This window comes from Carcharhinus amblyrhynchos, chromosome 5, assembly GCF_965287045.1.
Source record: "Carcharhinus amblyrhynchos chromosome 5, sCarAmb.v2.hapA, whole genome shotgun sequence".
Lineage (NCBI taxonomy): Eukaryota > Metazoa > Chordata > Chondrichthyes > Carcharhiniformes > Carcharhinidae > Carcharhinus > Carcharhinus amblyrhynchos.
The window spans coordinates 84,031,424-84,045,327 of record NC_137328.1 but is presented as its reverse complement, the minus strand read 5'-3'; the positions used below and the strand labels follow the sequence as shown (position 1 = coordinate 84,045,327).

The window sequence follows — 13,904 nt, the reverse complement described above, 5'->3', positions numbered from 1 at the left end:
GACATACTGTTTACAAATCTATGCTGTCTATCATTCTTTCTGATGAGCTGAAAATTTTGAGCGGTTTTAACTCATCCTATCCTTAACGCTTGACTCTAATAATTTCTCTAAATCAGATGTTTGGCTAAATTTCCTTTTTTTAACTTTCTTAAATAGTGGATAACGTGCACAACTTTCCAATCCAAAGGAATGATTCCCAAACTGGGTGAACTTTGGAAGATCATCATTTGGGCATTTGCAATGTTCTTACCTACTCCCTATCAAATCCTGAGATGGAAACTATCTGGTCTTGGGGATTTGTCCCTCTTCGATAAATTGTTATTTTGCTTGCATTAATTTTAATAAACGTTGCACATGATTCAGTATTAGTTTCCTTGGGATATCTGGCATGTTATTATCTTTTTATGTTGTAAATATGCATGCAAAGTAATTATTCAATGGGTCTGCCATTTCCTTATTTGACAATAACATTTCCTTATTTGACAATAGTTTTCAAGATGGCCACCTTACTCCTGACTGTCCTCTTTTTCTTAATTGTTTATTTTAAATTTGGTATCACTTTCACGCTCTTACGCTAACTTTTACCATCTGTTGTTTAATCTTCAGTTGTTCTTTGACTCTCTCCCAGTTTCTAAGATTTGTGTTAGCTTTTGCATTTCTGTATGTTTGATATTTTATTTTAATGATGGCTGGAATGCTACATCTGTTCACGCCAGTGGGATTTTCTCATCCCACTGTAGTTTACGGAGATCTGGTTGGACATCAAATTCTCCAACATCACTGTAGTGGGAATGTGCCACGAACAGTCAGTAGGATCACACTCCTTGTGATTTAGCCTTTTTAACATTGATGCCTGGTTTGTTGGCAATGTCCCCACAATGACTGACAATCCTTCCACCCCCAGGTTCCCACAACGCCAATGTCCAACAACATCTAATGGGTGAGAAACGTGTTTAACCTGTGGTTAATTTCCACAGGATATCCAGGAAACTCGCACTCACGGATTTCCTGAATGAAATGCTCCCACCCACTATCTTCATGGCTCAGAGTGAATACAGGACTCTTGAACCCCTTAAAGAATGAAATTTAACATTCCAGAGAGTTGCTAGTGTGTGTTTGTTTGGTTCATCAATCCCAATGGAAATGTCCAATTTTTTTTAACCCACAGTTTATCAACAATTAAACCTCAAAATAATATTTCTATAACTCAACAACCAGCAACTAAGTTCAAGGCTATATTGGCAAAAATCAATAATATACAAATATCCAACAGGTTAATTTCTTTTATCTGCTGAATAAAGTGCCTCCAATGACATTTCAAAGTGTGAATTAGAAATGTGTAATTAGGCAGTTCTCTGTCCAATTAGAAACCTGCAGCCACTAACATTGCAAAACAAAACATTTTGTTTGAATAATGTGATTTTTGTTGGCTGCATTTTTCAAACTGTAGCCTGCAAACAGCATAATTATTAGCTATTTACTAATCCGCTCATTAATCTTACCATGCCAAAGCAGTTAGATTCAAACAGGACGCCCCAATGCATCTGCAAATTTTCTGAAATTTGGAATTAACTCAGGATTTATAATAATGCTTAACAATGGTTTCAACAATGAGGGAGTGTAGGTTATGATGCAAATGATGCCAAAACACATCATGCGTATATATAGTATAAGCAGTAGGGTAAAGGTTAACATCAGAACAAGAGAAATGTCTTTTTAGTTTCCAAAAGATTTCATCATTAATATTTTATAGAAATAGAAAAGCAAAACCTGAAATAAATTTTGCCTTTGGTATTTCTTCCCTAACGAAGCTCTAGAGTAGACTTAACTGCTTTCTGCCTGAGGCACTGTGTGGTTTAACAGCTCCTGTTCTCCCAAAGGGAAATACACAAAGTTTAAAAGTAAAAGAATCTATACATTAGGAATCGAGATAACGCTGTGCTTCGGTCACAGATTGTCTCTTCTCAGCCACAATCTGAGTGAGATATATCATGGAATCAATGTTTATGAAAAGCTTGAACTGCATTGTAAATGTGCTGATGTTAAAAAAAAAGTACTCAACATACCCTGGAGCTGGATTTTATGAGGCACTTCAGCTCCTGTGCCCATCCCTCCCCACCCTTTACGCCCCCAACTTCTGGCCAAAATATTGGCAGGGGAGCCTGTCCACAGCCCAGCAGGTGAACTGTAGCAACTTAGTGTTGGGAACAGTGTTAATTGCTTTTAGGCAAGAATTTCTGTTATTGCTCAGAAGTAAGACACACCTTAGAGAGCTGTCAGCCAGGAAAGGTGGCCACTGCTGGGACTACAAGCAATCCCACCACACCAAACAGCCCAGTTATATCTGGGACTGGGAAGTTGACTGGGTTCAAGAGGCCATAGGTGAGGTTTGAAGGGGCAGCCCGATCAGGAAGTGAGGGGAGCCACTGCACGCTCTGCAATCAAATTGGGTGGGGAGGGGGATCTCCTGCCATTCTGCAGGCAATTGGATTATGGGGAGATGGGGAGGATGAGCCTGCTCATGATCATTGCGACGGGGGAGCGCAATCGCTTTGGACGATGGTGGGGGCAGCACAGACTGCATTTCAGGTGGTGTGAGGCTCACAATTGGCCATGGGCCCCTGCAATTGTGGGGGCAGAGGGAAGTTTGTTCAGGCTGCTCACACTGACAGCTTCCTCTCTATCTGTCAGACCTCTCCCCTGCTATTGCGCATGTGCCCTTTGCAAGCTAGCTGGTGAAAGCCTGTAGCAGCTAGAAATGGTCTGGATTATTTTTCCATGCACTATGTGCATAAGTTTGGGTGTGAAAACTCACCCAAAAAACAGAATAAACAACTCTTCTGTTTTCACGCTAGCTGGACACTTAGAATCATTTTCGTAAAATTCCACCCAATGTTTTGAATTAGGATGAGCCCTTCTTCAGAACTTTGAATTCGGCATCATCTATGATGTCGAGCAGCAGTGCAGGTAGCAGGCAGGCTCAGCAATCAATCAGACTGAAGAATTGTCACAGACACCACAACAGGATGTAAATAGCAGGGATTATTATTGACATTTTAATCATTATACTGAAAATGATGTAAACACTGGGACATGTATGTGGGATGAAAGCAGAAGCTGAAACATCATGAACAATTTTTAAAATGCAATTTCCAAATATTCTTTGGAGGAAATGAGATGCAGCAAGTGAAGAAGGAGGTAGACTATCTTGGACAATGAGTGGCCCTTAGAGGTTGGTTGAAGTGGACTCATAGGAAGTTGTGGCCCAAGAAGTTGCAAGCAAGGATGGAGAATTTGACTCTCAGCCAAATCTCTGCTCTCTGCAGCAGGTTAAAGAGATGTGTATTGTCAAGAATGCATTCGATTCCAGAGAGTAGTCTTAAAACTCAACCGCTTCATCCTGGACCACAATGTCTTCACCTTCAACATCCAGTTCTTCATCCAGATACATGGAACAGCCGTGGGGACCAAATTTGCACTTCAATTTGCCAACAGCTTCATGGATAGGTTTGAACAAGACCTTTTTACCGCACAGGGCCTTCAACCAATGCTACACACTCGATACATTGATGACATTTTCTTCCCTTGGACTCATGGTGAACAATCACTGAAACAACTATATGATGACATCAACAAGTTCCATCTCACCATCAGACTCACCGTGGACTACTCTCCGGAATTTGTTGCATCCTTGGACACACGCATCTCCATCAAGAACGGCCACCTCAGCACTTCACTGTACCGCAAGCCCATGGATAACTTCACGATGCTCCACTTCTCCAGCTTCCACCTAAACACGTTAAAGAAGCCATCCCCTATGGACAAGCTCTCCAGATGCACAGAATCTGCTCAGATGAGGAAGATCACAACAGACACCTACAAAAACTGAAAAATGCTCTCATAAGAACAGGATATGGCACTTGATTCATCATTCGACAGTTCTGATGTGCCACAGCAAAAAACTGCACCGATCTCCTCAGAAGACAAACACGGGACACGGCGGACAGAGTACCCTTCATTGTCCAGTACTTCCTCAGAGTGAAGAAGCTACAGCATCTTCTATGGAGCCTTCAACATATCACTGAAGATGAACATCTCGCCAAGGCCATCCCACACCCCCACTTCTTGCCTTCAAACAACTGCACAACCTCAAACAGACCATCGTTCGCAGCAAACTACCCAACCTTCAGGAGAACAGTGACCACGACACCACACAACCCTGCCACAGCAACATCTGCATGACGTGCCGGATCATCGACACGGATGCCATCATCTCACATGAGAACATTATCCACCAGGTACACAGTACATACTCTTGCAACTCGGCCAATGTTGTCTACCTGATATGCTGCAGGAAAGAATGTCCCGAGGCATGGCATATTGGGGAGACCATGCAGACGCTACAACAACAGATGAATGAACACCGCTCGACAATCACCAGGTAAGAGTGTTCTCTTCCTGTTGGGGAACACTTCAATGATCACGGACATTCGGCCTCTGATCTTCGGGTAAGCATTCTCCAAAGTGGTCTTCACGACATATGACAACGCAGAGTCGCTGAGCAGAGACTGATAGCCAAGTTCCGCACAGATGACGATGGCCTCAGCCGGCATCTTGGGTTCATGTCACACTATCTGTAACCCCCACGACTTGCCTGGACAGACAAAATCTCACTAACTGTCCTGTCTGGAGACAATACACATCTCTTTAACCTGTGCTGAATGCTCTCTATACTCACATTGTCTGTACCTTTAAGACCTGATTACCTGTAAAGACTTGCATTCCAACCATTATTTTGTAAATTGAGTTTGTGTCTTTATGTGCCCTATTTGGGAACAGAACTCCCACTTATCTGACAAAGGAGCAGTGCTCCAAAAGCTAGTGGCTTTTGCTACCAAATAAACCTGTTGGACTTTAACCTGGTGTTGTGACTCTCCTTACTATGTTTACCCCAGTTCAACACCAGCATCTCCACATCACTGCACCGGGACAAGAGAATCCCACTGATGTGAACAGCCAGAAGATTCCAGCTAATAAATCCATGACAAGATCATTGGAAAATCATTACCAGAAGCTGTTACTCTGTGAGTCTGAAAATATTTTCCCATGGTCTCTCAGACTGAGAAAGGACAGCTCCCAACAACTTAAAAAGTAGAAGTAAAATGAACACTCTGAAAACTTTTGTAACTCTAACAATTATTTCTCAAAGTTCTTTCCAGCTCCGAAGTATTTGTGCCAGTAGCAGGTGAAACCGACAGCAAGTATACCTATTGATTAACTCATTTTAATTAACCTTGATATATTTGGGAACAAGGTTTCGCCATATGACAATGTAGTGTATGGACCATCTAGCAACTTCACTGACTGTAAATATACCTGGGATCTGAAACAGTAGTGGAAGCATAAGAGCAACACTACAAAATTGGAACCCAGTAGAAATATACCCCACTCAGGAATATACCCCAAAAAATGCTGATACACATAACTTAATTCTAGAAGTTATTAAAAAGCATGGCAAGTTCAAACAATTAGAAAGCTAATGTAAGAAGAAATTCAGAATCTTTGAAATCTGAGATAAAGATGTAAAAATATTGCTACGGCATATGGAAGAGGCAGATGGGTGAAGGTTTATGTGGTACAGGTCCATGGAATGCATCTTGAGTAATAAGTTAATGGAGATATTGGGTTTAGTAATGAAGCCTGCAGAGAGCCTCGCTGCCCACCAAAAAACTGCCCCATCAGAACAGAACCAAAAATCAACCAGAATACCATTGGAAGACTGATCAGTAATGACTAAATGGTTGCTGTCCAGTCATACTGCCATATAAAACTGACTTCTGTCCATCACTGTGTTTTACTGTAGATGCTTACTACCTTTATAAGTAACTGACACCAAATAAAATACACATCTTTCTAGAATTAGGAACTCAGCACAAGGCAGTGATCAATTGTTGAGTAACTTGTACGCTCATTAGCAATCGAAGAAAAAAATTTTCATAAGTTCAGAAGTTAACATATTATCCTTTCATACTTCCTTTCTCCTCCCGAAAGACTGGAAAGCTATTTTATTACTTCTATTATTTATTTTCCTGTAAGGTGGGAGATAATTACAAAAATGCCATCATGTGAACTTAAAGAGTTAACAAACAAAGCAAATCTAAAGATTACCCCAAACCTTGAATAAGTATACTTCCCCACTGTGGCAGTGCCTACTTGTATATGTGCTCGGTAAGCAGAAGGAAGGCTTTTTCAATAATCCACAATTTATTAATTTGAACAGACCAGAGATTGTAAATGTAAAACTAATCATCATTGCTTACTGGTGTACTTTGACATTTTTGTCTTGAAGTCTCATTAATTTCATGGCATACAAAAAATGTAAGGGAAATGTTAGCTGATCAATACTCTGCGTCTCTCATGTAGCACTACAGTTCAAATCCCAGGGGGCCTTCAGAACAGAAATTAACTGTATAAAATATCAAATGTAAATGCTGAATAGTGTCACACTGATGAGAATACAACCTGCAAAGTCTCATTTATTGCAGACAAAAAATTGCTGGCACAGCAAATTACCTGCAATCCCATAAAAAAAGGTTAAAAGTTGATCCTTTAAAATGATGTATTGACTTTTGCATGTGAACTTCTGCTTAAAAAGTTTACAGCTCTTCTATTTACCAGACATTTAAGGTGATGGATAGTTGAAGAGGCAGAATATCTGCTGATTAGCCTATTCTGGAGACTTATAGTTTTTATTAAATGTCACAACATCCTCACGGTAGGCAGATGTTGCTGTGCTCCAGCATTCCTCTTGCATCCTTAACATCTGGAATTAAGCTTTGGCATCATGCGTTATTTGGACTTTAACGACCTTCACCTTGTCTGCCAATGTATGTATGAACAGTTTGGCTTTTAGTGGAGCAGTCAAGGTGAAGGGAAAAAGGTGGCATTTGATCATTAAGGAAAAGAAAGCATTCCGGCCAAACCTTCCCAGTTTTTTTAATGTGTCTAGCCTATCTATCCAGATGGCAATGCAAGTGCCAGTGGCACAAAAATGTAATATTTTTTCTCTGAGAATTGTGAAAAGAATGCTGCATTTTTTTTTACTGATTGACTGCTCAGTGGTGCCAGTGTGTTTTGTGGAGCATTGCATACCTTGGGTATGAATGCAGCATTGTGCATTAAATTTGGCTGGCTTAGCAACAAGGTATGGAAACACAACAGGTAATTTATTTCATCCAGATCATCAAAAATGACTTAAACCTCCTTTGTAAACTCCCAGGGTTAAATTACATTGAGATGGAAATTTTAACTTAAAATGAACCTGATTTGCATTAATTCCAAAGATTCTTGCCTGCTTTCAACACTCGCTTCCACCACCTAATTTCAGTGAGTACTTACAACCCATGGCAATTGGGATCCAACAGGAATGGGTCAGTGAGAAAATCTGCTTCATTTTAAAGACCCCCTTATCAATTCCTACCAGGTGAGATGGGTTAATATTTACCACCCGCCATACCATCTTTCTCTTTTGTTCTGTCTGTTAAAGCTACAAAAGAAACACCAGCAATTAATTTACTGTAGAATAACTCCTATGTAACCTTACAATTGCACCTCACTACAGTCAGGTTGTCCTTTTTGAAAATGCAGAACCAAACATTGCTTACATGTGTGCAGTTGTCACACTATTATAGCTCTGAATTATTTGGATGAATGTGCATTCCGTTCCTGTCAATATGTTTTGTGCCAAAACAAAGGCTACTGCTGAATTTTGGACTATTGCTTTTGTTAATATCTTTGATTAATGCCTGGCTGCCTATATGAGAATAATGAAGATTAAAAGCGTTGTTACCAGCTAAAAAGCATGACTGATCTGCTGAAATGCGCTGCCTCAAATCTGTGCTTGTTTGGATTTCATAATCCAACCTTTTGAAATAACCTTCATTGCAGAAACATAGAATCATGTTTGGGACCCACTCAAACTGTGACAAGCTACAAATATAAGCAGAAGTAGGGGTGGATTCTTTCTGTTGCTACATTTATTCAACTTTTGCAACAGATACAGGTTTTATCCTCCTGCTGGACTGTGACACACTTCCTGTGGGTACTTCAAGTGCTATACAGTGGAACAGCTTCAATAAACATGACATGAGGGGATTTAGCTGGACCCTTGTCATATTAATGACACAATATAAAGTAGGATGAATAATGAATGGGCAAACCTTTGAGTTGCGATTATTTCTGTAAATAGAACTTTTCAGTAAACTTTCAACTTGTGACATCAAGCTATGAAGTAAATATACAAAGAAGTAATTTTGAATCAACCTCATTGTGTGAAGCTTAAAATGACAAGTGATACAAAATTACAAATATGTCTTCATTTATACATCTTGAGAAATACAATTATACATTCTATGTAAAAACATAAGAATACTACAAAATGGTGAAAAGAATCAGTCTCAGATTTCAGGTACTGCTAATGAATCACTGATACTTTGTTTATATTGTGTTTGTACCCATTTAATAACTGATTGTAATGTACTTCAGATAATTTGGGTGTAGTCTTTTATTTGTATGGGCCGGGAAACAGTTAAAGGTTGATCTTGACGTTAACAATCCAATCAACAACTTCAGGTAATGTGGTTGTGAATGGTTGTGATGACATCAGGAGTGGATCTCTCTCTTCCACCTTTGTCCGTTGGGAAAAGATACAAAAGTCTGAGATCACGTATCAACGGACTCAAGAACAGCTTCTTCCGTGCTACCATCAGACTTTTGAATGGATCTATCTTGCATTAAACTGATCTTTCTCTACACCCTAGCTATGACTGTAACACTACATTCTGCACTCTCTTTTTCCTTCTCTATGAATAGTATGCTCTACCTGTATAGCGTGCAAGAAACAATACTTTTCACTGTATGCTAATACATGTGACAATAATAAATCAAATCAAATCAAATCAATTTAATATATGGGTGATGATCTGTCTTGGATGGCCACAGTCATAATTTGAGATGTTCTTCATGTTTTATCTATGGAGCAAGTGGCCAAATCTTCCCTCAAGTGGTTGAAGGTTGTCCAGACTTTCTGTAGAAGACTGGAACATGAGATTTCACCACTTGGAGAATTACAAGTGTGGGGGATTTTTTGATGTCCTTTTTAAATGACAATGCTTCATTAGCTGTTAGCTAGAGGTTCTTTTGAGGAGGATGTTTTCCCTGTGGACCTCAGGAAGTTCACTATGTGCTGGCATAGGAACCAACTTGAGCTGAAGGGTCATCCAGACTCTAAATATTGGCTCTATTCTCTCTCATATGCAAATGCCAGCTTTGGACTGAGGTAAGCACAATAAGAGGTTTCACAACACCAGGTTCAAGTCCTGAAATAAATAAACCTGCTGGACTTTAACCTGGTGTTGTGGGACTTCTATTTCTATTCTCTCTCCACAGATGCTGTCAGACCTGCTGAGATTTTCCAGCGTTTTTTGTTTTTGTTTCAGGCTCCAGCATTCGCAGTATTTTGCCTTCTATTTGAGCTGTGTTGGTCTCAGAAATAATCTGTATGACTTTGCAGAGATGGATATTGTTATGACTGGTCCCCTGGCAAGGACCCACCCCCAATTTGTTTTGATTCTGGATGGATACCCACAAATTGTTTTCTTCCTGGATGAGGTGGGATGAATTGGTTCCCCTTCTTTATTCAATCCACGCAGTTGGTCGCAACAAGGTCAATTTAAAAAGGATTCCCTTCCCTCATGAATATCTTTTCCCAATCTAAACATATTCATGTTTTAAAAAGAGCCAATTTAACTAGGTTTTCTTGAGTTAAAGAAAGAGTTTGTTTATTAGTTCCTAAAATGCGATAAGAAAATAATAGAATGCAACATACATTCACACAGATTAAAAATCAGTAGTAAGTTCAAATATAAATGTTGGAAAAAATGTACAAATCAGTCTTTGGCTTGTCTGTGAGGAGTAGATGGTGGAATGTTGTGACCGTTAAGTTGGGTGATTCCGATAGCTCTGCATTTAGCAGTTGATTAGTTGGTTTGCTAATTCTTGGTTCTGCAGGTTAGTTGACAGAAGTTGTCCTATTTCCTTTTTAACTGGGGCTTTGCTCGCTTGTGACTTGCTTCCAGCAATGAGACAGGGAGAGAGAGAGAGAGGAGAATGGCTACTGTATGTTCAGTTATGAACTTCACAACACACATAGTAGAACTAGAACATTAAATTTGCACACAGAGACCAGAGTTGTTATGAGTTTTAATGCATTTTCTTGTGTATTCCTGGAAGAGAAACAAACGTGTCTCTCCCAAAACTGCTTTCTTTCAATTCACATGATGTCCACAGTCTAGGACATAACTCACAGGAGATGGTTTCTGAGATGATCTCTACAGGAGATTACAGTTCAGTTTTTGAATTGCATCACTTTCTTTGAAGTGTCTGCCCAGAAAAGGTGTGACATTCCATTCTCGCTGAACAAATTGGTTAAATGTAATCCAGATCAAAATGGTTACTTTGCAGTCTCAGGCAGTTTTTGCTTGTATTTGATTTGATTTGATTTATTAGTGTCACATGTATTAACATACAGTGAAAAGTATTGTTTGTTGCACACTACACAGGCAAAACATACTGTTCTTAGAGAAGGGAATGAGACAGTGCAGAATGTAGTATTACAGTCATAGCTAGGGTGTAGAGAAATATCAATTTAATGCAAGGTAAGTCCATTCAAAAGTCTGACAGCAACAGGGAAGAAGCTGTCCTTGAGTTGGTTGGTACGTGACCTCAGACTTTTGTATCTTTTTCCCGAAGGAAGAAGATGGAAAAGAGAATGTCCAGGGTGCATGGGGTCCTTAATTATGCTGGCTGCTTTGCCGAAGCAGCGGGAAGTCAATGGATGGGAGGCTGTTTTGCGCCTCCCATCCATTGGCCTACATTCATGATCTTTTGTAGTTCCTTGCTGTCTTGGGAAGAGCAGGAGCCATACCAAGCTGTGTTACAACCAAAAAGAATGCTTTCTATGGTGCATCTGTAAAAGTTGGTGAGAGTCATAGCTGACATGCCAAATTTCCTTAGTCTTCTGAGACTAGAGGCATTGGTAGGTTTTTTTAACTATAGTGTCAGCATGGGGGCATCAGGACCAGTTGCTGGTGATCTGGACACCTAAAAACTTGAAGCTCTCAACCCTTTCTACTTTATCCCTATTGATGTAGGGAGGGGTATGTTCTCCTTTACACTTCCTGAAATCGATGACAATCTCCTTTGTTTTGTTGACATCGAGGGAGAGATTATTGTTGCTACACCAGTTCACCGGATTCTCTATCTCATTCCTGCATTCTGTCTCATCATTGTTTGAGATCCGACCCACTATGGTGGTGTTGTCAGCACACTTGAAAATTGGATTGGAGGAGAAATTGGACACACAGTCATAGGTGTATATGGAATATTGTAGAGGGCTGAGAACACAGCCTTGTGAGGCACTGGTGTTGAGGATGAGGATCGAAGAGATGTTGCTGCCTATTCTTACTGATTGTGCTCTGTGAGTTAGGAAGTTCAGGATCCAGTTGCAGAGTGAGGTGCCGAGGCCCAGGCCACGGAGTTTGGAGATGAGTTTCGTGGGAATAATAGAGTTGAAGGCTGAGCTATTGTCAATAAATAGGAGTTTGACATAGGTGTCCTTGTTATCTAGGTGTTCCAGGGTTGAGTGCAGGGCCATGGAAATGGCGTCTGCTGTGGACCTTTTGCGGCAGTAGGCAAACTGTTGTGGATCCAGGTAGTCCAGGAGGTTGGAACTGATTCGTGCCATGACAAACATTTCAAAGCACTTCATAATGATGGATGTCAGAGCCACCAGCCGATAGTCATTAAGGCACACTGCTCAGTTTTCCCTTGGTAACGGGATGATGGCTGTCTTCTTGAAGCAGATAGGGACCTCAGATTGTTGTAAAGAGAGGTTGAAGATGTCTGTGAATATCCCCGCTAGCTGATCCATGCAGGTTTTGAGTACATGTCCGTTCTTATTCTTTTGTATATAAGTGTATGTTCTTTTCTAAAAGATGCATCTGATTTAAAAGTTCAGTACGTCCATAAATAACTCAGGGCTATGATCTGTAGTCATGACATATCTGTCATGTCTGTCTGGTGGCTGCTGAGCCAAGTTGAGCAGCAGTACAGTACTCTGCATTTAGATAGACTAGGGCAAGTAAAGGTGTATGTAGTGGTTTGGCTCTAATTACCTAGTTAATACCTGTTAGTTTCCTATTTAGGAGTTGATGTAAGTTGAGAAATAATAATCACCAGCCTCCACCTTCTGGTGGGAGGTAGTTAAAATGAGAGCAGTGAATTAGCCTCTAATTCACTGTCTTCCCACCTTGTCCCAATGTCAACCTGTTCCTTGGAGCAGGTGAGCAGTGTATCTGCAGTAAGATATTGAGGCCCATCTCTAAATATGCAGGCTAATTTTTGAGAATGTCATGAGGACCCAATCAGTAACTTTAGACAGAGGCCCACTCAGGCAAGCAGCTGTGGTTGCTGCTTTAGGCCAAACCTTCTAGGGATTGGACAGTGGATCAGTGGAGATACTGACAGGCAACTCAAGCAGGTCACAAGGAAGCACTGGAATTTCTTGACTCCAGGCACCACATACCCCACCCCGGCTCAACTTGTGCAAAGCTCCCTGGCTTGAAATCCCTATTTCCATCACTGGCCAAATACTAGATCTAGCTGGGCTTGGGTAGGTGGTGGAGAAAATTTATGGAACTAAGGTGCTAGTTCTTAGAGTTGATGGCATTTCAACGTCTTAATTACATCTGCATATACTAGCCACATCAGGGCTCACGCATAGCAAACAGGCCCAATTAAAATCAAGACAAACCAACTATCATGCAATTACAAATCACATTTGAATTCAAGACATCGCCAGTTGGGTAAGAGATTGTACCAAAAGCATTTTGTACTGAAGGTATTCCCTGTTTTCACCTTCAATTAACATCTATGATCTTTCCCCTTCTGTAAACAAATTTATTGTCCCACTCAGTGAAGGTTATTTCTTAATATACTTACAAAATGTCATACTGTTCCTAGGTAAGCCTGACATAAATACGTTACTTCACTGAATTTAATTGCAAGCATTGTTAAAACCTTTTCTGCACAAATCAGACACTGCGCATTTCATTCAGTGCGCTTACAATCCATCAACATGGTTCTGTTGAACTTGACTATGGATTGTACATACCAAGAAAGCAGTGAGACTCCTCTGTGGTGATTCCCATTCAAAGCAGCTGTTAATGTAGCGACCGGTATTTACCAATACCATGATGCAGCGTCTCACACGATAGAAGTTTTTCTGGAGGATCTGGAAAGATCAAGATTAATAAAGATGAGTGTTAATATTCCTTCCCCACTATTTGAAACAAAGAAGCAAATAACAAAAGTAAGATCCAATAGGTTATCTTCAAAGTGGTGGAGAGATATTTGTATCTTCAAAAGATTTGAAGGAAACAAATTCTATCCAACCATCCTGACAACACAAAACCCCATTTCCACAGAATGAGGGAATCCACCATGAAATAAGCTAATAATATGTATCATAATCTGGGCGGCATGGTGGCACAGTGGTTAGCATTGCTGCCTCAGCACCAGAGACCGGGGTTTGATTCCCGGCTTGCGTCACTGTGTGGAGTTTGCACCTTCTCCCCATGTCTGCGTGGGTTTCCTCCGGATGCTCCGGTTTCCTCCCACAGTCTGAAAGACATGCTGGTTAGATTCATTGACCTGAACAGGCGCCAGAGGGGAATTTCACAGTAACTACATTGCAGTTTTAATGTAAGCCTTACATGTGACTAATAAATAAACTTACTCACATAATCTGCACATTCTTTACAGATTCATTTGCAAATTTTATCAAT

At 40.4% G+C, this 13,904-nt stretch overlaps 1 protein-coding gene across 1 annotated transcript in view; it reads right to left on the bottom strand.

The window, feature by feature from the left end:
* Positions 1-13,904, bottom strand: part of mctp1a (multiple C2 domains, transmembrane 1a) — a 505,516-nt gene that overhangs the window by 163,654 nt on the left and 327,958 nt on the right. Inside the window, exon 13 of the mRNA XM_080189110.1 lies at positions 13,232-13,351. Within this exon, the coding sequence (XP_080045236.1) occupies positions 13,232-13,351 (120 nt within the window). The remainder of the gene's footprint in view (positions 1-13,231; positions 13,352-13,904) is intronic.